This window comes from Heterodontus francisci, chromosome 1 (genome assembly GCF_036365525.1).
Source record: "Heterodontus francisci isolate sHetFra1 chromosome 1, sHetFra1.hap1, whole genome shotgun sequence".
Taxonomy (NCBI): domain Eukaryota; kingdom Metazoa; phylum Chordata; class Chondrichthyes; order Heterodontiformes; family Heterodontidae; genus Heterodontus; species Heterodontus francisci.
Window position 1 is genome coordinate 187,240,427 of NC_090371.1, and position 24,254 is coordinate 187,264,680.

Consider the following 24,254-nt stretch of genomic DNA (forward strand, 5'->3'; position numbering starts at 1 on the left):
GCTTTCCACAGATCTTCCACCAAAGTTCTCATGAGTGATTGAGAGAACTCGAGCAGAATTTTAACCCCATATTAATCAGCACCAGCTAAAAACACTGTGCTAATTCTTCTCTTATTCCTGCCCAACATTGACTTCGCGTCTTTGAAGCTTCTTAGCACAGCTACTGTGTTAAAGATGCTATATAGATGCAAGTTGTTATTTGAACTTTCATCAGCAATAAAATACTCACAATCTCATCTTCTATCCTGCCTCTACCATGCCCAGTTTTGGACGGGCAAAAGATAATGACTCTCCTGCTGTCCGGTATTGCCCTTCTGGTGTATTGTCGTATAAGGATGTAAAGGGTTAATACCGAAGACAGTGGTGAGAGATCCCTCCCACTCTACAAGTGATAATTTAACAGTCACATGAGATATAAGGACATAAGAACTAGGAGCAGGAGTAGGCAATTCAGCCCCGCGAGCCTGTTCTGCCATTCAATGCGATCATGGCTGATCTCATCTCGGCCTCAACTCCACATTCCTGCCCGTTCTCCATAACCCTTCAAACCTTTACTAATTAAAAATCTATCTCCTCCTTAAATTTACTCAATGTCCCAGCATCCACTGCACTCTGGGGTAGTCAATTCCACAGATTCCCAACCCTTTGAGAGAAGTAATTTCTCCTCATCTCTGTTTTAAATCTGCTACCCCTTATCCTAAAACTATGACCTCTCATTCTAGATTTCCCCACCAGAGGAAACATCCTCTCTACGTCTACTTTGTCAAACCCCTTAATCATCTTATATACCTCAATTAGATCTCCTCTCATTCTTCTAAACCCTAGAGAGTAAAGGCCTAAACTGCTCAATCTCTCTTCATAAGACAAACCCCTCACCTCTGGAATCAGTCTAGTGAACCTCCTCTGAACTGCCTCCAATGCAACTACATTCCTCCTCAAGTAAGGGGACCAAAACTATACGCAATACTCCAGGTGCGGGCTCACTAGTGCCTTGTACAGTTGCAGCAACACTTCCCTACTTTTGTACTCTATTCCTTTAGCAATAAATGCCAAAATTCCATTTGCCTTCCTTATTACCTGCTGCACCTGCATACTAGTTTTCTGCGATTCATGCACGAGGACACCCAGATCCCTCTGCACCGAAGCACTCTGAAGTTTCTCTCCATTTAGAGAATAATTTGCCTTTCTATTCTTCTGACCAAAATGGATAACCTCACATTTATCCATTTTCAACTACATCTGTCAAATTTTGGCCCATTCACCTAACCTATCCATATCCATTTGTAAATTTCTTATTTCTTTATTGCAACTTACTATCCCACCTATTTTAGTGTCATCTGCAAATTTGGCTATAGTACCTTCTATCCCTGCATCCAAGTCATTAATGTAGATTGTAAATAGTTGGGGCCTGAGGACCGAACCCTGTGGCACCCCACTAGTTACATCTTGCCAACTAGAAATGGACCCATTTATCCCGACTCTTGTTTTCTGTTGGTTAGCCAATCCTCTATCCAAGCGAATAAATTGCCCCTAACCCTATATGATCTTACCTCGTGCATTAACCTTTTGTGCGGCACCTTATCAAATGCCTCTGGAAGTCCAGATATACTACATCTACAGGATCCCCATTATCCACTTTCCTTGTTACATCTTCGAGGAACTCTAGCAAATTAGTCAAACACGATTTACCCTTCATAAAACCATGCTGACTCTGATGGATTGCATTTTGACTTTCTACATGTCCTGTTATTACTTCCTTAATAATGGATTCTAACAATTTCCCAACGACAGATGTTAAACTAACTGGTCTATAGTTTCCTACTTTCTGCCTCCCTCCCTTTTTGAATAAGGGCATTATATTTAGCATTTTTCCAGTTCACTGGAACCTTCCCCGCATCCAGGGAATTTTGGAATATTATAACCAATGGTCCACTATCACCGCTGCCACTTCCTTTAAGACTCTAGGATGTTGGCCATCAGGCCCTGGGGACTTGTCTGCCTTCAATCCCAATAGTTTGCTCAGTACTTTTTCCCTAGTGATGATTGTTCTCAGTTCCTCCCTTTCTATAACCTTGCATTACCTGTTACTATTGTGATGGTACTAGTGTCCTCCACCGTGAAAACTGAGGCAAAATACTGATTTAGTGTCTCCGCCATTTCTGTGTTCCCCACTATTAACTCTCCAGTCACATCCTCCAAGGGACCAACATTCACTTAAGCTACTCTCTTCCCTTTTATATACTTATAAAGCTTTTGCTATCCGTTTTTATATTTTGCTCTAGTTTTCTTTCATAATTTACCTTTGCTCTTTTTATTACATTTTTAGTAACCCTTTGTTGATCTTTAAAAGTTTCCCAATCTTCCAGCCTGTCACTGGCCTTTGCAATATGGTATGCCTTAATTTTTATCTTTATGTTATCCTTAACTTCCTTGCTTAGCCATGGATGTTTTTTCCCCCTCTTACAATCTTTCTTCCTCTCTGGAATATATTTTAGTTGGGAGAAATTGAATATCCCAAACATCTGCCACTGCTCATCAACTGTCCTACCTTTCAGTCTTCCTGCCCAGTCCACTAGGGCCAAAGCTGTCCTCATGCCTATGTAATTACCTTTGTTTAACTCCAGAACGCTAGTGTGAGACTCCAGTTTCTCACCCTCAAACTGAGATAGGCTTGAGAAGAAGAAGGTATAGCAGCACGAAGGATGCTAGCTTAGGTGGCTTGCGGAGAGTGTATGTCATGTCATGCAGATCCCCACCTTCCAAGAATGAGGCATATTAATTTTGTCATATGAACCTTGATTTTAAACTGTTGCTAGAACGAGGAAATGACCTGTTAAACAGATCAGCCATGGCTGGAAAAAATATTTACATACTGACAGACAGTGCTTGTGGAGACAAAGGACCATTCCCTGACACATTCAACCCAACAGGTTGATCACCAGACATTGAAGGTGAGGAAGCTCACATTCCAGGATGACTGCTAAGATGCCCGAATCCACAAACAGATGTCAAACCAGAGTGACTAACATGACTAACCTGCTGGGCAACCTGAGTTTTTTTGAATTGTACAGACGGTTGGAGAGAGAGAGACTTTGCTCCTGAACTGTAAAGACCTCTCCTGGCTGGCTCACCACAGCCTCTCCTGTCTACTCCCATCTCTTTCTCACAAAACTCCAAATCCACTGAAGACATGAGCCACAAGAGGGAAAAGTCTCCTAAATCGAACAAGGTTTAAGAAGAATACTGGTCCCCAAGGGCGGCGCAGTGGTTAGCACCGCAGCCTCACAGCTCCAGCGACCCGGGTTCAATTCTGGGTACTGCCTGTGTGGAGTTTGCAAGTTCTCCCTGTGTCTGTGTGGGTTTTCTCCGGGTGCTCCGGTTTCCTCCCACAAGCCAAAAGACTTGCAGGTTGGTAGGTAAATTGGTCATTATACATTGCCCCTAGTATAGGTAGGTGGTAGGGAAATATAGAGACAGGTGGGGATGTGGTAGGAATATGGGATTAGTGTAGGATTAGTATAAATGGGTGGTTGATGGTCGGCACAGACTCGGTGGGCTGAAGGGTCTGTTTCAGTGCTGTATCTCTAAACTAAATTAAACTAAACAACAAAAAGCAAGACTTACCTACAATCAAGGACTCTACAGCGAGCTCGAAGAACAGTAGCCAAAACCAGCTTCAGATATTGCCTCAAGCTTTTCCACTTTATTTCTTCTGCTCTTTTCTGTCTCTATCTGTATGTGTGTATCGCTTATGCATGCTAACGTGGGCGCGTCGCATATCCATAGGCATTAACCGAATTAGAGTTTAAGTTTAATAAAGTTCAACCTTTCTTCTTTTAAACTTAAGAAAACCTGTTTGGCTGGTTTCGTTGCCTTATAATTGGAAAGCAGTGAACAGGGATTCACTAAGGGGGAGCTAAAAACACAGTATGTTTAACAATTAAACCCTGTTATGATAAGACCAGGTGAAGACTGCGAGGGAATCCTAGACCCCTTCTCACCTGGTCGTAATAATAGTCACTGTAAATAATATAGTTGTTAGTTAACCTTTACCAGAGTCTAAGACATTCTCTAGAATGCCCTACAACACTGCTAGTACAACATGTATCAGTGTCTAACCATGCAGTACTATCTCTTTGTACAATGAAGCATTATGTATAAGTGAGTTGTATGATGTAGGCTTGCATCTGCATATTCCCAGCCAGTGACATCCCAAACTCATTCAGATCATTACAGGAAGATGCAAAATAGAACTGAGGAAATACTCTATGATAAGGATGATAAATTAACCTAAACCATTCATTACAGCTGGCTGTGGTGCCTTTGGCAGAGACTGTAATGAGAAGCTTTTCATGTTGTCTAATGCAACATAAATGAGATGTATGGAGTTCAGTTGATTGGAAATCTCAAACATGTTTATTAAACAGCTAACAAGTATATACAGTGCAGAGCTAACTATTTACAGGGCTTGCCTCTTGGTGTTACAGTTACAGAGTGAGACTCTGGCTTTGAGTCACTTGACTTTTTTTTATTCTTTCATGGGATACGGGCATCGCTGGCAAGGCCCGAAAGGACATTATTGAACCAGATGGGTTTTTATGACAATCAATGATAATTTCATAGCACCATTACTGAGCCTAGCTTTCAATTTTTCAGATTTTTAATTAATCGAATTTAGTTACTTGGTCTGTAAAGCCTAACTGCATTCTCTGTTGGAACAGTTTGAAATCAGATAGGATATCCAAGGCTTTCCGGTTCATGCTAGGAAAATTGGTATCTGTGTTCCTGCTATTCTTTTGATTTAAAACTTGCTTTGTTACTGTATTGCTTTCCCTTTAAAAAAAACTCTCCTGGCTGCTTTGACAGCAGCAGGTGTTTAGCAGTGCTTGTCTGTTTATCTAGCTTCCTGCACTCTAGTCTGTTTGTTTGTACAGCTGTGCAATAGGCATTTCAAATGCTTTAGTTTCTCTGCTAAAGCTTATTCATACAGCCATTCAATAGGCAATTCTTCACACTCGAGTGATTTTATGAGTTTTCTTTTAAACTTTAGCTGAGAGCTGCATGAATGGAGGATTCCCCCGCATTTTGCTGTTGGGCGCCTCCTGTAATGGTGCGGAACTGATCAGCATGGGGGAGCCTTTGAAAACAATCGATCAGCCTGAGATAAGGATTGGGTTTTCCTTGTTTTTTTTCTTTTGCTGAGCCTTTTTTTAAAATCAAATTTGCAAGCACCTCAAAGCTTTTGTTTCAACGGGGATTTCTCTACCTACGGCACACTGACTCACCCGCTCACAGTGATTGATTTACAGCCTGTCATTCAGCTCTCTCTTTTACAGCTGGAGGTGAGTTCTTTTTTCTTCTTTGCACTGTTTGGGCCAGTGTTTCTTTTAAATTTCTCTCTTTTAGCTGTAGTTAGTTTTTAAAGCTGTTTTCCTGTGGTCTTCAATCTTGGATCTTGTCTTCTCACCACAGCTTCCACCATTTATTGAGAAGCTTCTAATGTTGTCTGATTCAACATAAATGAGATGCGTGGAGTTCAGTTGATTGAAGATCTCAAACAGGTTTATTAACAGCTAACAACTATATACAGTGCAGAGCTAATTATTTACAAGGGTTGCCTCTTGGTGTTACAGTTACAGAGTGAGACGCTGGCTCTGAGTCACATGACTTCATCCTGTTACTTTGCTCATTCGCATACTAAGATCTTAAACGGACATCACTCTTAAAGGCAATCATACAACAGAGACCTGAGAGCATGTTAGCAGACAGTTCTCATGAATGAACTGAAAAATAGTAAAACTAATTAATGCATGGCTTGGATTGTCATTCATCTGTACAATTAAGATGGTCAGTAAACTTATTTTACTCTCTCTAGTCAAGTGCCTGAAGAGATTTGCTATAGTTGCTCCTCAGAGACACAGATGGCAGGGGGTGCTGGAAGACTGGATTGTCAGCGACACCAGGATTGCAGAGCCCGATCTTCCCGGCGGCAAGGAAGCTCTGTGGCAGGCCCTCCATGGCTCTGCAACGGGACCCGACTTTATATCTTTCAATGACCTGTTCGCATGAATTAAAATGAAAACTGGAGTTGTCTTACCTGCAGTAAAGTTTTAAGTTAGCTTTAAAAATGGCAGCAGTGCCTGCTCAGAAACAGTTGACACCATTCACAGCATTGCCGAACCTGCCCCGCCACGTGATTGGGGGGGGGGGGGTGGCGTGGCCGCCATGTATATGATAGTGAGCCGCTGGGCTCAAGATTGTGACGGCATGGTGGCACAAGGCCTATGCGTGCCGGCCACTATTTTTTGGGGGGACCACAAGATTCAGCCCACAGAGTGCTGGAAGCCCAAATTTCTTTCCCTGAATCCCTGTTGTTAATCTCACTGTATGATCACATGTTTAAATGTGTCTTCAAGTCAGCCAAACATTTCAATTTAACAACAGAAAAATTGGAAAGAATAAATACACGGAAAGATAAAGAAATAGTAAGATAGTGTGTGTTGTCTGTACTTAGAGGAGCAGATGACCATGTCCATTATCTGGGGCTGTTTAGTAGGGTTCCAGTGGGTACGTAGATGACTGCTAAGGTCGATCTGCACTGGAAGGTTCTGGTGCAAATAGGGCAGGATACTGCAGACATTTGAGTTTTGGATGAGCTGCTGGTGAGTGATTTCCTCTCCTCACGTTTTTTTCTCTGCCTCTGAGATGTGCTTACTTTCGAAGGAGGCCGAACCATTTTTTATTTGGTTGTAGCAGGTGCAGCGACCCTGGTCAAGTTTCTCCCAGGACTCGGGGTTGATATCAAAACTCTTAAGCAAAGCCTTCAGAGTGTCCTTATAGCGCTTCCTTTGATCATCAAGAGCACACGACCCAGATTCTAGCTCTCCATAGAAGATTTGTTTTGATAAGCGAGTGTCAGGCATTTTGGCTACATGACCAGCCCAACTCAGTTGTGACTGTCTCAATACGGTTTGGATGCTTGGCATGCCAGCTGGGGTGAGCACCTCAGTGTCTGGTATGATCAGCACAATGAAAACTGAAGTAATGTACCAGCCTGCTCCAGGAAAGCCCTATCTCAAGCTCAAGGTTTCAGTCAATGTCTGGAACCTGCCAGCAGCGAATAGGTTCGCTTATCTCAGCAGCACACTCTCGAGCTGTCTATATCGATGACGAGACCCATGCAGGAATTGCCAAAGCAAGTGTAGCCTTTAGGAAACTTTGAACATCAGTCTGGGAACGAAGAGGAGTAAGTCTGCCTACCAAACTGAAAGTCTGTAGAGCAATAGCCTTGCCACTCTGCTCTATGCATGCGAGACTTGAACTGTGTGCCAGAATCATGCCAAGAAGCTCAACCACTTTCACTGGGGCTGCTTTCGGAAGCATCTGAAGATCAGATGACAGCACAAAATACCAGACACTGAGGTGCTCACCTGAGCTGGCATGCCAAGCATTCACACCATATTGAGACAGTTATAACTGAGTTGGGCTAGTCATTAAGATAGGATAAAAATACACATGATACCGAATGAGGAACACAAAAGCTAAAGAAGGAAAAGGCACATTAAATAACAAGAGATATGAGGAGAGAATTGAGACATGAATAAATATTCAGTATGGGCAACTAAATGAGGGACAAAGAACTGACATAGAGCTTGGAGGCAGTTAGCAATGTAAAGGACCGAAGATTCCAAGTGTGAAAGGGAAGTGAGTTTGATACATAGTGTATTTAAATTGCAAAGCCACTGGCTGAAGCAGTTCTGTAATCCTAGTTGCAAGTATTGAATTCTGTAGAAACTATTCAATTTATGTAGTGGGAGATTTCTATGGCAGCTGGTTCCACCTTAACATTCCTTTTGAAGTCATATTTCATGACTATATAACAGGTGATGCATGCCTGGTCTGTTCGGGCAAGTAAGGGAGAAAACTGTAAAATTGTATCATTGGCTGCACAGATAGGTTGAGCCATTCAGTTCTTGGCAACAAGAAAAACTTGGCTGCTTCTAATGCCAAACCCATATATTTGTGTCAGGGGCTTGTGGTGACAATCCCTTTTCTTCAGGGCTCAGCAACCATACCTCATTTATAGTCACTACTCTCTAAGAAGAAATTCATTGTGTAAAGAGCTTTGAAACATTTTACCATGATGTGGGAGGGAGGGGTGGGGGTGGTGGTTGTTATCAACAGGAATAATGTACTTTGACCATCAGTTTAGAATTATAGGAAAATAAGTACTTCTGTACAAACACAAATAATGTAGTAGCTCAGGTCTTGTGTTATGTGACTAGCATAGAGAGGACAAGCTGAATTTCACCATAGGAACATAGGATTTACTAGCTGAGAAAAGGTCAAGGTCCATCTAGTTCTCCCTCTACCATCCTAGTAGTTGCATGATACAATGGTAATGGACTAACCATGGCAATCAATCTCTGCTAATAAGTCTACAACAGACCCTTACAAGATCTGAGGAAACGAGGGCTGTGAAGCGCCTGAGAACACTCAGTGCAGCATGTACAGCGTGTACTGCAGTGAATCACTAACAAATTTTGAAAAGGGGTCTCAAACAGGCATTAGATCCTATCTGCATATGCAAAGGTTTAACACCTGCTTCAGGTGCTAACCTTGGATGCCAATACAGGAGCCCTTACCAATATGGTGGATAGTGTACTTCCAGTGCAGAATATGGGTGTGCTGCCTGCCATATTGGATGTTTAGGTGCCATTTTATGACTGTAAACAGATGCAAAAACAATAAATTTCTAGTCCAATGTATCTTTCATATTTTCAACCTGTCCATATGGTTTAACTTTTACTTATTCTGTTGCACTTTTCAACAAATCATGTGAATTTGGTGTGTTCTGGTGATATTACTTTCTCTTCATGACAGCAATGCTCCTCTGTTTTACAGTTTGAGGAGATTAGAACCTCGGTTTCCCAAAACAAAACTTTGAAAAATGGAGATCCAACTGAAGCACAAGTGCATAATTTACAGGAAATTCAGGCTCTGGATAAGGTGTGTAGGACAAAAAATTACTACTTATGAGTACTGTTATGAGTACACATGAAAATGGAAAATCACACTGAAATTATCACATTAAATGAAAAGTTTTCATTGGTGTTTTCATATTTCCGAACCCTTTGTACAGAATTCCACTGATTTGTATATTTGGTTCAATGCTGTGTTTATTTTACAGCATTGCTTCCAGGGGCACTGAGACCTAGCTCGTAGGATGGATTTCCAGGGGCTCTCTGAAAAGAAAGCACCACAGTAGCTTATATGAATGGCTGCCCTTGCCACAGATCTTCTTTCACAATTCTGATATTGCTGGCCGGTTTGATACTCCCTGCCATCGGGAAGCTTCACTGCTTCACTGTCAGAAACCTAAAGTCATAACTATGACTTTTAAGAACTATTCATGAGCCAGCTTACACAAAGACCATTGTTTCAGTGCTACAGCCACTGCTTTGATGAATCTTCCCTCAAGCCTTACAACACGGGAGATGATGTTGCAATATAAATGTGCTATGTTAGCTATTAAGTAATTATATTGTACAGTAGAGGTTGTTAGTTAATGGACACCATCTTGTTATCATTAAAACTGTTATATATTGTGAAAGTCTAGAAAAGGATTAGAGGCACAGATATCAGGTGTGCATAAGCAGAGAAGTAGCCAAAACAAAAGGAGCTGTATTTTTATTGTGCAAGGCTTGAATCAGACCTCATCTTCAAACAGTGCCACTGAATCTTTTATATCCCCTTGAAAAGGCAGATAGGTCTTTGGTTTAACATTTCATCTGAAAGACAGCAGCCCCTATCTTTACAGAGGAGAGATTTCCAAGTGGGGAGTGAGAAGTTCTGGATGGGTGAGTTTCCCCAAATGCTGTGGAGTTTCCCCACAGCATGCTTATTCTCTTTTCCCAACAGGATCCCCACCCAGAACTCAGCCTGATTGACAGGCTTTTCTCCCTGTTAGGCAGGGAATACTATAGCAGAGGCTGTAGCCCAGGAGCAGGTAGGTTTCCTGCTACTGGGGTAGAAATTACGAGGGAGGAGGTTAGGTACAGCATGCTTTGGAGGGTTCATGCGAGGTTGGAGACAGATTGGAGCAGAGATAGGGGGTCGAGGGGGGTAGTCGGTGATCATAGGGTGGACGGTGGTATCATGGGCGGGGTGATGAGGTTCTGATTGAGGGGAGGTTAACAGGTTTGCTTGGTGGACTAGGGGTGAGGGGAAGCACTCCTGTCTCTCCTGGTCCACAAGCAATGGGGGGAAGACACATCCACACACCTGTCCTCACCTCCCTTCAACTGACAAGTTTCCCAGCCGGCGTTAAACCTATTGCTGCTTCCACATATCTTCAGCTATTCAGCTACGGCAGGCACATCACCCAAACAAAGTACAATGCAATCACTACCGTTCTTCTCTCTCTCTTGTAGGACAGGGTTTCACAAAATACAAAAGAGCAGCAGAGAACCGACAGGGGCCAGGAAGAGAGATAAAGTCTGAAGCACGCAACTGCATTAAAATATCTAAATGAGTGACCTGCCTCCTGGGAGTGGGTTTATTGCCCACCCTCATCCAGCTTCTGTTAAAACTGGAAGTGGCTGAGTTCGAGGCCAGTTGTGTTTGGGTTTGAGATTTTTAATTTTTTTATATCCAACCTGACCCAAACCCACCTGTTTTTTGAGGTTAGAGTTCCCCTGAGTATCTCTGACAATGTGGCACTTTTGCAGTACTGCACTGAAGTGTCAGCCTGGCTTCTATGCTCAAACCCACTATCTTATGACTCAGAGACAAGGGTGCTGCATATTAAGGGAGGTAACTTTCAACTTGGCGGGGGCGTAAAACTAGCCGTATTGGATTATCCATCCAATATACAAACCATCTGGTTATACTTTCAATTGACAGCGAAATGTCTTTTAATATCAGGAAGCAGGGTTTGAGGCAATATGATGATATCTCAAAATCTCATAGGATCCAGAATTTGTAAATTGAATTATAAATTGTCCTCCCAGTGCAACAGATAAATTTACTCATATTGCAAATATTAGGATCAAAGGGTAGCAAACAAATATACTTATCCAGCAGTTCCCTTTATGGTTTGAGGCATAGAAACTTACCAAAGATTGATCTGGTCTATGAAGTGATATTGTACACAGGGATTTGAATTGACAGAAATAATCAGCTAAAAATTGGTTGGCACCCATTTTGCAGGTGGGGGTTCATGTTTTGCCACTTGCCCACTCCTGTTCACATTGAGGCAGGCAGCACACAAACTTTGTGCTGCCTCCTCATTATAAATTATTTCAGCGTAGTGTTAACTGGTTGCACATTCAACAGGGGACAGAAGAGCATGCAACTCTTAAAGGCAGTCTGTCCCTCTTAAAGGGAAGCTGCTCAGAAACACAGGAGGCTGCTGGTGATCAGCAGTGCTGCAACAAGGGAAATGGAGCACCAGAAAGAGGGCTCCATGGTTCACAGTTGAGGCACTAGAGGCCTTAGTCATGGAGGTGGACAGGAGGAGAGAGAGATCATGTTTCCGCATGAGGCAAGGAGGCCCTCAAGGATTGCCCTCCAAAGGGCATAGAAAGCAGGTGGTTTGGGAAGTGACTTACCCAGAGTCTTACCCAGAGGACCTCGCAGCAGTGCTGCAAGAGGTTTAACGGCCTCACATGTGTGGTTAAAGTCAGTGAATGCATCTTCATATATCTCCTACCCACCACACAAACAACATCTCATGCTGCTCGATGCACCACATCCCATCACTCACCCATCAGCATTCCCAGCACTCAGGACTCTCGACTGTCATTCATATAATCCACCTCATCATCACACACCTTCCACTGATCCCAGCCTCATACCCACCTCTTGCTGCTTCCACATATCTTCAGCTATTTAGCTATGGCAGGCACATCACCCAAACAAAGTGCAACGCAATCACTGCCATTCTTCACTCTCTCTTTCAGGACAAGGTTTCACAAAATACAAGGGAGCAGCTGAGATCCGGCAGGGGCTGGGTACACCTTCATCCACTGAGCTCTACATCAAGATGCCAGATGCAACAAAGCCCATTAAATCCGACATTGGCAAGACCATTTAGGATAATGGTATGCTAATGCCTTATGGTCGTTCTCAACTCCCACATCACCCTCATCCTGCTATCTGGCCTGATGAGCAAGCTGCTGATGTTGTAACTATTGCTTTACACCCTAACCCTCCAACCCCAACTGTCCCCTTTGATTTTCTTCCAGATACCTAAAAAACTGCTACCTGCACAACCACAGCACAGCCAGGAGGAAGAGAGAGAGAGAATAACCCCCACGAGTGAAGCACTGTCACTTGATATGACACGTGTAGCCATAGTTCAGTTACATATATTAGAGGCTTGTGTAGAATTGCAGTCTGCATGTGGTGAGGCACTGGGCATGAGTGGGATGCAGCCAGGCCTGGGGGAAAGGGTGGCTCATGTGCTAGCTGCTCAGGAAGTGATGTCACTGCTGAGATCTACTGCAGAGGACTCAGATGAGGATTTCAATGGGGCGGCATACAGGAGAATGCTGATGATACAAAACCAGATGCTGGGTGCATTGCCAGTCATGCCAGAGAGTCTCCTGTCACTGTCGAGGAGTATGGAGGAGTTTGGCTCTAACATGGTACAGGGTTTTGTGCAAAGCTTGGAGCCCACGCTTTCCAGTATGGAAGTGGTGGTCAACCCCATGACAGCCCTAGCAAACTCATCCATGATGCAGTATCTGATAGCCGCTATCTCAGCTTCCACTGCAGCACAGGCGGAAGCCACCCAATGTCTCAGTGCTGCAGTGACAGCTATCAGAAGGAGGTCATGAGATCCATGCAGGCCCAAATTGCTGTCATCATGGCTGTGAATCTCAGTGCTTAAAGGAGTTTGCAAGCTCTCACAGCAGTCCAGCAATCTGTCCTCCAACAGATTACTAGGATCACTGAGGTGACACCCCCGGTGAAGTGGCAGTGGCTCTGTGGAACACGAACTTGCTGTCCTCTCTCAGGGTGACAGCATTCCTGCTCCCACCCCTGCCACTCTGCAGTGTCCTCACTGTTGCCTGTCGGCCAGCCAGTCCAGACTGCTGCTGCCCATGCTCAGATCATGAAGACTGAAGCTGGGCCCTCAAATCCAGAGCTGCTCCAGATCATTCTGTGAGGCCATCTCCAGTCTCTCTCTCTGGGGTATCTCTGTGTAGGATCACGAGGACAGGCAAAGACACATGAAAGACAGGCATCAAAGGAAAGGACAAGTGTGAATAGTTCATTTCTGTTTGTATAATCAGATGTGTTGCTTGATAAAGATGTTAATGAAAAGGTTTTTGTGGGTGGCTTTTATTGCAGGATGTAGCCAAGGGGATGCTGTAGTGGGGCGTCCCTGATGGATGTAACATTGAGGAATGGTGGATCCATTGTGGTAAAGGGAAGTCATTTTATGGAAACTGGAGTCTGAGCAGGCATTATTAGGAAGTCCATCCAGAGCAAAGTGGTCCGGAATGCCTCCTTCTGCCTTCTCCTCTTGAAGTGGCCTCTGGATTTCTGGTGGCGGTGACTGCATCTTCCTGACGGCAATGTTAGGGAGGGTGAATCAGACCACCACAAACTTGGACACCAGCTCTGGCATGTACTGGAGGCTCCCCCAGAGTGGTCCATGCATTGGAAATGTTACTTGAGCATGCCGATGGTCTGCTCCGTGGTGTTCCTGGTGTGGACAGCCCTGATTTTCCTCTCGTGCCACAGAGCTTCTGCACTCCATTTGCTGCAGACCCAGATGCACGCAAACATAGCCTCCATACCTCGTGCAGATTTGGGTCACCAAATTCTGTTGCCTCACTCAGTGTAGTAGCAAATGTTACTTCAGACACGTCTGAAGTAACAAATGTTACTTCTCCAAAACACCTCCGAAGACAAGCCACAGTACTTCCACTAACTTTGCCTAAGCAGAAGTAAGTCAAAAGCACCTCACCTGTAAGTTGGTGACTGGCCCTTTAAATAATGCTAGTTGGGGGTGGGGATGTGTGTGGGGGAGGGGGGTGTCCTTCGTGTTGACTGCTTGTTCAGCTGTGAGTGATTCGCACAAGTGTTCAGTGGACTTACGCAGACCAAGTTAGTGAAACCAGCGTCAAATCAGCCAGAGCGGCTGTTTGACGTCCTGATCTGACCTCTTGTGACACCTCTGGTGCCGCACAGCACACTGGCTATCAGCGGCACTATGGAACCCAATTTCACATTCATTGGGTTTATTTCATTATGTTATAGAGAAATATAATCTGTATTATTAGATTTCCACATCAATAATCATTTACTTGGTGCAATTAGAATATCTTTCACTTCTGTTTGCCTATTTTTCAACCCATATATAGAAGATTAACATCATGCAGGATAGCATCACCAATATCAAAGAAAATTTGAATTTACTGCAGGCTAAATGTGAAGAGTTAAAGGACAATGTGGAGGACAAGCCAACCGTTAACCAGGTAACAAATTTATATATTTGTTTCCTATTTCATAGTTTTATTACCATTAGTTGATAGGACAATTAGAGGCATGGTAAGGCCTGCAACAGTTTGAGGCACAAGGCTGTAGGCTTATAATTCAGTATAACACGACACACATTGTAATCAGCAAGAAAAGTTCTGAGGAATATAGTGATCTGGTCGTAGTAACAAGGCTTTCACCTAACGTTATGATTAAATGCTGCGATAGTCAAGCAACTCTTGTTTTGGAAAAGAAATTCCTCATTTTTGTTAAAAAAAAAAACAAATGACCACTAAAGATATTTAAATATTTTGAAATTGCTGTTTAAAATTGGCAGCATTTGGCAGGATGAGATCAATTGGGTCACTTTGTGCATCAGCAATAGCCCTGAGTCATACTGTAATTCATTCTGCAGTATAGATTGGGTTCCGATAGCATGCATAAATTAAAAAGATTACCTCCAACCAAATGCTGCAGTTCTTCTGATGTAGAGATTTATTATATAGAGAAATGATCTGCAAGTTCTCTACAATAATATTAAATTGAATGATCAACTACAATTAAACCAATCTTGCATAAGTATGTGCCTTTTATTATTCACTACCTTCAGATCAATCAATGTATAACCAAAAAGTGATTACAATCTAAAACATATGAATTGCCATCTGAAATAAAGTTGGTATGAGCATTAACTGACATACAAAGATGTTACTTTTTTGTGATAAAGTGCAGCGATGCTGCGATTTTGCTCTGTGCATATTAACTGCACAATTTTACATGCATTTCATATTGTAGGAACAGAAAAAATATTAATTTAAATGATCTTCAGTCATACTTGCAGCATCGAGGGAATATGATTTCTGTTGATTTGAAACAAGCTGGAGAAATGTTAGTGCTACGAATGAAGCCATCAACGAAATGTGTTCAAAACCTCAGGATGTCCCAAAACACTTCACAACTCATGAATTACTTTTGAAATGTAATCACTCTTGTAATGTAAGGATATGTGGCAGCCTACTGTGCACAGTAAGGTCCCATAAACAGCAATAAAATAAATTGTCAAATAATATTTTGGTGATATTGGTTGAGGGTTAAATATGGACCACATCACTGGTAGAACTCTTCTTTCAGTTATGCCATGGAATCTTTTATGTCTAATCTAGGAGATGGACAAGGCCTCAGTTTAACCTCTCATTTGTGAGACAACATCTCCATCAGTACTGCACTGAGATTATGTGCTTAAGTGTCTGAGGTGAGGTTTGAATCCATAACCTTTTAACTCCAAGGCAATTATGCTACTATTTAGCAAAGGCTAATACTTTTACTTATTAGTTGGAAAGTCATAGATTCCCAAGTCAGGTATAGACTGGTTAGATGCAGCAGGAAGTTCCCTTTCTTAGCAGTTAGTTAACTGTCAGATGAGTCAGGAGTATTTTCATTATAGCCTTGACTAGCTATTTTATTTGGGCAAATGGTCAGTTAAGTCAAACAGTTTTTGTAACTAAGTGATAAGTTTCCAACCTATTGGACATTATTGACACTGCAAGGATAGTGCTTGGAATTGGAGAGATTTTCTGTGTCTTTAAGATTCTGTACGATTTGCAGCTTTTAAGATGTATTCTGAATTTACTTTATTCCTGGTCAGTCTTCAGAGGGTACCAGGATGCATCTCAGGGATCATGATGTCTATTGACTAATTCTACTGGAGCCATCAAGAGGAAGGCTAGAGAATCAGTGAGGAAGAGGAAATGGCAAAGAACCCCAACTAGAGTTATTGATAATAGAAGTTATCACAGGTGCAATATTTATTTAAAAAATTAGTGAAGGATCACACCTCTCTGGGTTTTTCAAAATCTAAGTAGGAGTAGTTATGTTTTATTAGCTACTGTAATCTGCCGAGTCACTTAATTGCTGCAGTTTAGCTGTTATGTTGAGCACACCTCTTATGTCTCTCTCCACAGATGCTGCCAGACCTGCTAAGTGTTTCCAGCCTTTCTTGTTTTCATTACGCCTGTTATGTAGTTCATAGCTTAAGCAGTGGTTAGATAAAAGTATATTCTACCACATTCCAAAATCCGAGAGCACAAGACTGTTCTAACCAGTAAGCTAATTACAGCAATAATTGCTTTTCTTTGATTTTAGGCAAATGATCAGATAATGGGGTTATAAAGTTTCTGCTTCATAGGGAGCAAGAACTCAGTTATAGAGGTCTTTGTGACAGCACATGAAGAAAATATCTAGGTAAAACCGCAAAATATGCAAGGCTGGAGGTCGCAAATGAGAGAATGATACACTACAAAGAAATCATTGTAGGAAAGATTGGTTTGGGATTTGTGTCTAAAGTTACTCATTTGATCAAGAAGTTTGAATTGAATTTCTGAGCCACTTCAATATAAAATGACTCAAGAGAAAACAGCACAGTTAGTGGTTATTAAAAGTACATCACAGCCCTGAAAGGAGTTACCAGCTGGTTCTTACTTCACTATCCTGCCTGTGTTTCAGTAGGATTGTGCCCTGTACTGACTGGGAAAGCTTGCATGCATGGGTGATTCTGGCATCATTTGCTCAGAGGTAAATACACTGGGGACTTCAGAGCCACATGCTTATCCTTGTGCTTCTGCACACATGCTGCCAGAGAATCCAGACAGCAACCACCAATCTGAGTATAGAAATCATTTCACATATTTCCTACCCCACTCATGCTGCCTCCCACCTCCCCACCACCACCCCACGACTCCTGCTCCTTCCTTCCTAACAGCTATCCCCAGGGAATCAAAAATTGACCTTTATTGTATCTTGGGCAGTGGTCAGCATTGTCTTGACAGCATTAATGATAGTTCAGTTGAGAGATTGCTGCAATTTTGCCCATTGCCTGTTTGCCTGACACCTCCACTCCACATACTCCTGATGCTAAATGTTTCTGAATGGCAGTCTGTGAAGCAGAGAAACCTTAGCTGCACAACATTATCCCAACTGACTACTGGTGAATCCACCTGCTCATGATGCATTCCCATTTTCAGAGCTGACCTATGAAGTCTGAATCATGAAGTAACTCAAAGGGGACCTTGATTATGCCAAACCCCCTTCAGCACTTCAGCAGCAAACAACACAGTTACGCCCCACCTCTGCCCCTTCCACGCCCATCAGCAGTGACTCAGCCTGTGCTTCCTTTTCCAAATTAGTACAAATCTCCTTGGATTGGTGCCATCTTTAAGTCCATGAAGATGGAGTGCTGTGATGAAGATTTATTCACTGTTATCGACTTTTCTGCACTTTACTTGTGGTCAGACACCTATTGTTTTCAAGTATCCCGCCAGCTTCTCTGCGTACATAACCCTGCATTGACAGTCAGAGCGAGTCCCTTGCTTATACTCCCGCCATGTTTGTGTCATGCATCTGCACAATGCTATTCTATATTATTCTATATACCCTTGCTAAGAGATTCTTGTCTGAAAATCGGGGTTTTTACTTTCTGTACTATTCCTCCATTTTACTTAGAAATTGCTCACTCCACCACTAGATTGGCACACTCTGAGTTATTCGTGCTAGTTAAGAGGCTGTTCAACTAATCGAACAGCATTTCTTGCAGGTGCTTTCAGATTGGTCACTTAGTCACCCATTCGTGCATCCCAGCTTTCAGAAAACAGGGTAAGGTTGGGTATTTGACAGTACATAGAAAAAAAGGCAAGAAATTTAATTCCCATTAATGCACTTTCTCTGGATAAGTGGAATTTCAGCCCAATTATATATATATTACCAAATGAAGCTGATCATTAATAGAATATTTTGACAAGAATGAGACATGATTTCAGTAGCACAAACAATACAGTCCAAGTTCTCAAATTGAAGTGCCTGTGACTAAGATAACAGGCTGGATATTAACTCGGAGGTAGGGATTGGGATGGGGAGAAAGTCTTTTGAGGTTGGGAAACCCAGAAGAATCGGTTTCCCACAGGTCCTGCTGATCTTAACGGCAAGTCCTGATTAGCATTTTTATTTACGTTTCCTTGGCCCTGCCAACCAGATTTAGAGGCTGGCTGGCTGGCTGTTGGATGGGTAGGTCTTTTGTACCAGGACACAGAGGGGAACAGAGAGGAGGGAGAGAGGGATCGTAAAGGCTGCAGGGCAAGATCAGAGGCCAGAGGGAGATCGTTGATTGGAGCACAGGGGAGACTGGAGGCACCATAGAGATCAGATGAGTCAGTGGGTGGAGATCGGAGGTCTCCTGGGACAGATCAGAAGGGTCAGGGGAGATTGGAAGGATCGGGGGAGAGATTGGAAGGATTGGGAGTGTCTGATTGTGGGGGTGAATGAAGCAGGTATACTGGATCCAGCAAGTAAGGAGAAAGGCACCTACCTCCTGGATCCAGCTGCCTCACCTCCTTTTAGCCCCACCAGGTTTCCCAAGGACTGAAAAACCCGGCCATCCAGGGTTAAATTTAAAATAGTGGTTAAGCATGAAGCATAGAGAAGGTTAGTTGCCCAACCCCATCCCACTTTATTAAAACTGGTAGTAGGTGGGCTGGGGTCAGCATTCAGTTTCTTACCATTTTAACGTCCCACCCGAGCCAAATCCATCCGTTTTTGGAAGTTAAAATTCCCCCCGACATGTTATTTTAAGTAACAAAACATGAAACTGTAAATATTAATTACTAACTGAATTAGGTTGTACTGTTATCAAGTCAGATTAAATGGTTTTGTGGTAACCATTCAAGTATGAATCTAGAGGCTATGAACAATTAACCCTTTGATTCAAGTGTAGTTAAACCTGGACTAAATATCTTATTTTCTAATAATTTTCTCTCCCAAAGAGTCATAATCATTTTCTTTTCTAATGGCAATGAGAAGAAGTAAATCTTTGTCAAAAGGTGCAGGATGAAAATGCAGTCTGTCTTGCGAACACTAGAATGCATTGTCAAACCTGATTCACAAGTAAAGATTGCACAAGTACAGAAATTATATACAGACAGGGCTGACTTCAAAATACATTTTACCTCAAAATCTTTTGCTTGATATCAGGGGAAACTAAATACAAAACTGACATTTTTCTACTTTCTTCAGGACTTATCCAAACTGTACAAATTCATGCACAAACTGAATGAGTCTACTGTCTCCAGTTCCATGGGAATAAAGGATGAAATTCATGAGCTTCGCAACCTAACATCTGATCTCACTCACAAGTTCAGATCCATGGAAACAAATCTGCATTCTCTTGCAGAGCTGGTGAACACACAGGTTTAGTATCATATTTCTTAATCATTTATTTAGATGATGCTGATTATATTCTTATATTTTACCTGCAGTGCAGCATCAAAATGTCCCAACAGTTGACTAATGGAATTAAATGAGTTGCTGTACAGCAAGTAGGTTGAAAGGTAGATGAATGGAAAGGTAGATTCAGGAAGAGAAGGGCAGGCAGCAGGAAAGAGTAGGGGAGTGGGACTAATAGGATATCTCTTTCAACAACACAAAGTGGGAGCAGTACTGAGAGGAGCAGCCAGTAAAGTGGAAGAAACAAGGGGGATGGGAGGAGGAAGATTCTTAAACTGGAAACTATTAGACCATGGGATCCTTCACCAGATGAGGCTAATGAGTTAGAGACTAATATTAAATATGAAAGGGAAGGCTCCACGTGCAGTGTTGTGAAGGCACTTAATGTTTGCATAAAGCAGTCCTCTTCTCCCTTTATATGTTGGGTTTCCTGAGGCCTGGGAAACCTGGCCGACCAGGGTTAAACTGGGAAGATGGTTTAAATTTGAGGCACGCAGCCTTATTATGGTATTTAACTGCAGGACGTTAATTGCCATTCTCCTGCCTGCAATTTGTCCAAGACTTGTCAGGGACTGCAGCCCAACAGCAGCCACCTCATCCTGTGCAGGCTGACAATAATCTCAGGATCATGATTTTCCTTCCTCAATGGAAAAGGACCCCAAGTTGGCAATGAACTAGGAAACCCAACAAACAGAAAATGTACTGAAATTACATCCTGCTGGCAGGGCTCCAGACTTAGACTTGATCCCAGGTGAAAGTGATGAAAAGGAAGGAGTGCTGCAGGAGATACAGCCAATCCTGGGATATTTAGCTCATCCATTTTATTGCGCCTACAATGACCATTTTGAAAATAAGGGCATCTGCAAATAAAGGACACCTGATGCAAGTCCCTAGATGTCCCTAATTTAGAGGGTTTACTGAACTTCTAAAGGGTCGCAGCAGCTAATTCTAAAGGTGGCGTGAAACCATATTTTAAAACCTTTTTTGGGGTTCAGACAAACTATTGCTTCAGCATCTACTTTTTTGCTGTCTGCTATGGGGCTTCTGTTTTTGCCTCCTCACCCATTCTACAGAGTATACTATAGGTTTTTCATTCGCAATACATCTCTATCTTTGCGTTTTGAAGAGGAGGAGGAACATACAGAATCAGGCACCACATGAGGTGTTTAGCACCAGGTTGCTGATACTCTCATTCTGTAACATACAGATTAAATGCTCTACCTCCATCAGGCCCAAAAGCAATGCGTGGGGAATCTGCACTTCACAAGTGAAACCAACAATGAGTTATGCCATATGCTGCAACCTGATCTACAGGCCATCCCTATTGTAGACTCCAGTAGCATTGTCCATCAAAATTACCACAACCCTGAATTTTTATGCTTTGAGATCATTCTCGACTAGCTCTAGAGACATCAGTAACATTACTGCTTGACAGTACCTAGATGTTTAAAGCAAGGCAATATGATAATGAGGGGGAGACGGTGGTGTAGTGGTAACATCAGTGGACTAGTAATCCAGAGGCCCAGGTTAATGCCTTGGGAACATGGGTTCAAATCCTGCCACGGCCGCTAGTGGAATTTAAATTCAATTAATTAATAAAAATATGGAATTGAAAGCTAGTCTCAGTAATGGTGCTATGAAACTATCATTGAGTGTTGTAAAAATCCATCTGGTTCACTAATGTCCTTTAGGGAAAGAAATTCACCATCCTTACCTAGTCTTGCCTACGCGTGACTCCAGAGCCACAGCAATGTGGTTGACTCGTAAGTGCCCCTTGAAATAGGGATGCCAACAAATGTAGGCCTGCCAGCGATGCCCACATCCCATGAAATAATTTTTTTAAATTGCATTTATATGGCTGCTTCAATGTACAAAGATATTCCAAGGTGCTTCGCAGTGGTATAATCAGAAAAGGATGGATGCTGAGCCAAAGGAGGAGGTTGGTTGAAAAGGAGGGTTTTAAAGAAGTAATTTAGGGAAGGAATTCCAGAGCATGGGGCCTAGATAGCTGAAGGTGAGATGTAGGGAGGGGGAATGTACAAAAGGTCCGAGTCAGAGGAATAGAAAGTTTTGGTAGTGGGGGTGTGGGGTTAGTGAGGGTGGCTGCAGAACTGTGGTTAAAGAGACAGGAAGGAACTAAATTATGAAGTGATTTAAATACAAGAATGAGAAGTCTATATTTGGGGTGATTATTGAGAGGAACATGGTGCAGGATTGGATATGGCAGCGGAGTCTTGGATGAGCTGCAGTACCTGGAGCTGGAGGCCGGAAGGCCATTGGAATAGTTCAGTCTGACAAAGGCAGACTTAGTGGAAAAATATGGGATTTGTGGTGGGAACCGAAGACAACAGTTTCAGTCTTCCCAAAGTTTAACTGGAAGAAATTATGGCTCATATTACAGCCAGTTGGGTGATGGCATGGCTTGTTCCCACTGTTCACCTCCCAACTGACCACAGCAAGTGTTTTTGTTACTAGTATTTTTCAAATAAACAATAATAGGTTTTCTTTTAGGTTTAAAACAGAAGATTAACTATTCATTGAACAATATTCATTCCTGAAATGGTCGCAACCACACACACACGCGCACAATCACACACACACACACACACAATAAAAGATAAAGAGATAAAGAGGAAAAGGGTAAGTGGTTTGAAGTGAAGTAGGTTTTCGGGGTTCATGGTAAATCTGTTGAGTCTTCTCAGAGGACAGTTTCTTTTAAAGTTGCAGGCCTGGGTGTTTGTAGTTTTCTGATGGTTAAGACTTCAGTCTGGAGGCGGTGGTCGCTTACAGTTCTCTGCTGCACCAAGTTTAAGTGTAGAATTTGCAGCAGGGCTCCTTCCTTGTTTATTGCTGGACTTCTTTTCACAGCTGTTGGCTGAACTGCTTTTCTGTGATGTTCTCGTGATCTCTCCCCACACCCCACCTCTCTCCAGACAGCTACTTTTTAAGGTAATAATCTCTCACATTATCCTCTGTTAGGAGACGCGTGCCCCCCCCCTCCCCACCTCTGTGACCACACAACAAAACAGTATGTGGCTACTTCACACTTTCTTTGTTTCAGAAGAACCCATTCAATTCAGGGATATTTCCTGATGGTTTCAGAGTGGGTGTAATTGACCCCTCTTAGCCTGGAATTTATCGTTTTGTCCTTAACAGATAGTGAGACAGTTTGAATATACAGGCCAAGTAGGCTGATCTTCAGTGCCCATTTTGCAGCACATTGTCCATTTTTTAAAGGAAAAGTCAATTTTTTTTATAACTCTTCAGTTTGGTTCTGTATTTCATTGCTGCACTTCTCATGAGTGTGACATCTCATCCAAGACTATAAGTCACAGATGCATTCTTTGCTTGTGCAAGCCAGATCACCACCTTCCCCATGGCAAACTACTGGCAGGATGACAGCATGGTACAGTTTTACCACGTGACGGGATTCAACAAAGTATAAAGACTCATCTATTCCCAGGAATGGATTCCAATCACGGAATGTCCAGTTTCTTTCTGCCAGCAGCATCACATTATGAAAGTAAATGCTTACAAAGCAGCTGCCATGATACCTTCATATTAACACGGCCCACTTGCCAGTGCTCTTTCAGCCAGATCCTGGATCCTGAGAGGGCAAGGATACCCTCTATAGCCATGGCTGATAACAACTGTGTGCAGTCCCAGAATATTAGCAGAACACCATTATAAGGAAATTCATTCTTCCACTAGAATTACCAGGGACCCCACCATTGCAACTTTGAAGGCAGCGTTCAGTGCCTGGATTAGTCTGGTGCTGAAGTATACCTAGGTCACTGCCATCAAACTGCATTCACTTTCACATTTCTTTTATAAATAAGTTTTGCAACAACATAACACAACAATTTTCCAATTAAGAGTCCCATCCTAATAGAGTTCTTTTCACTAGAATACTAACACAGTAGGAATCATGCACAGTGATTGGAATCAATTACACATGGCATGCATGATTTAAATGAAAAGAGAGAAAAAAAAGTGTGATTTGGGGATGGATTCTCATGGCTAGGCAAAAAAAATGCAGTATGCTGAACACACCTTTTATCCATTTTTAAATCTCTCATATTAAAAGTGCTTTCCTCCCCTAAATTACTCCTGATAGGTCTATCAGAGACAGACACCACCAGTTATATTACTATGAACACTAATATCTTACATTACAGTGGTGTACTCTTAAACTAACAGGTCTTGCTGCCTTCTGCATTCCCTTTGGATCAGGTATGATGACAGATACTTTACTGCTTTCACTGTGATTGTCCTTGTGCAGCGATTAAGGATGAATAATTTAGGGTACGTGGATTCCAGACCCAAGGCTCTCTGACAATTTTGATAAGCGGATCTGCTTTCAAACTAACTGAGTACCCCTTGGCTAGTCTGTACTCGGAAATAAATCACATTTGCAGAGGAAAGAGACATAAAAATCATCACACTGTCATTCCCTACCTTCAAACCATCAAGCAGTCATGATCAAAAAG

General features: G+C 42.5%; 1 protein-coding gene across 1 annotated transcript in view; it reads left to right on the top strand.

Annotated features, from left to right (window-relative positions):
* LOC137352436 (EF-hand calcium-binding domain-containing protein 14-like) overlaps positions 1–24,254 on the top strand; it is a 70,939-nt gene that overhangs the window by 27,203 nt on the left and 19,482 nt on the right. The window contains exons 4-6 of the mRNA XM_068017906.1: positions 8,905–9,009; positions 14,379–14,492; positions 19,555–19,728. Coding sequence (XP_067874007.1) covers positions 8,905–9,009; positions 14,379–14,492; positions 19,555–19,728 — 393 coding nt within the window. The remainder of the gene's footprint in view (positions 1–8,904; positions 9,010–14,378; positions 14,493–19,554; positions 19,729–24,254) is intronic.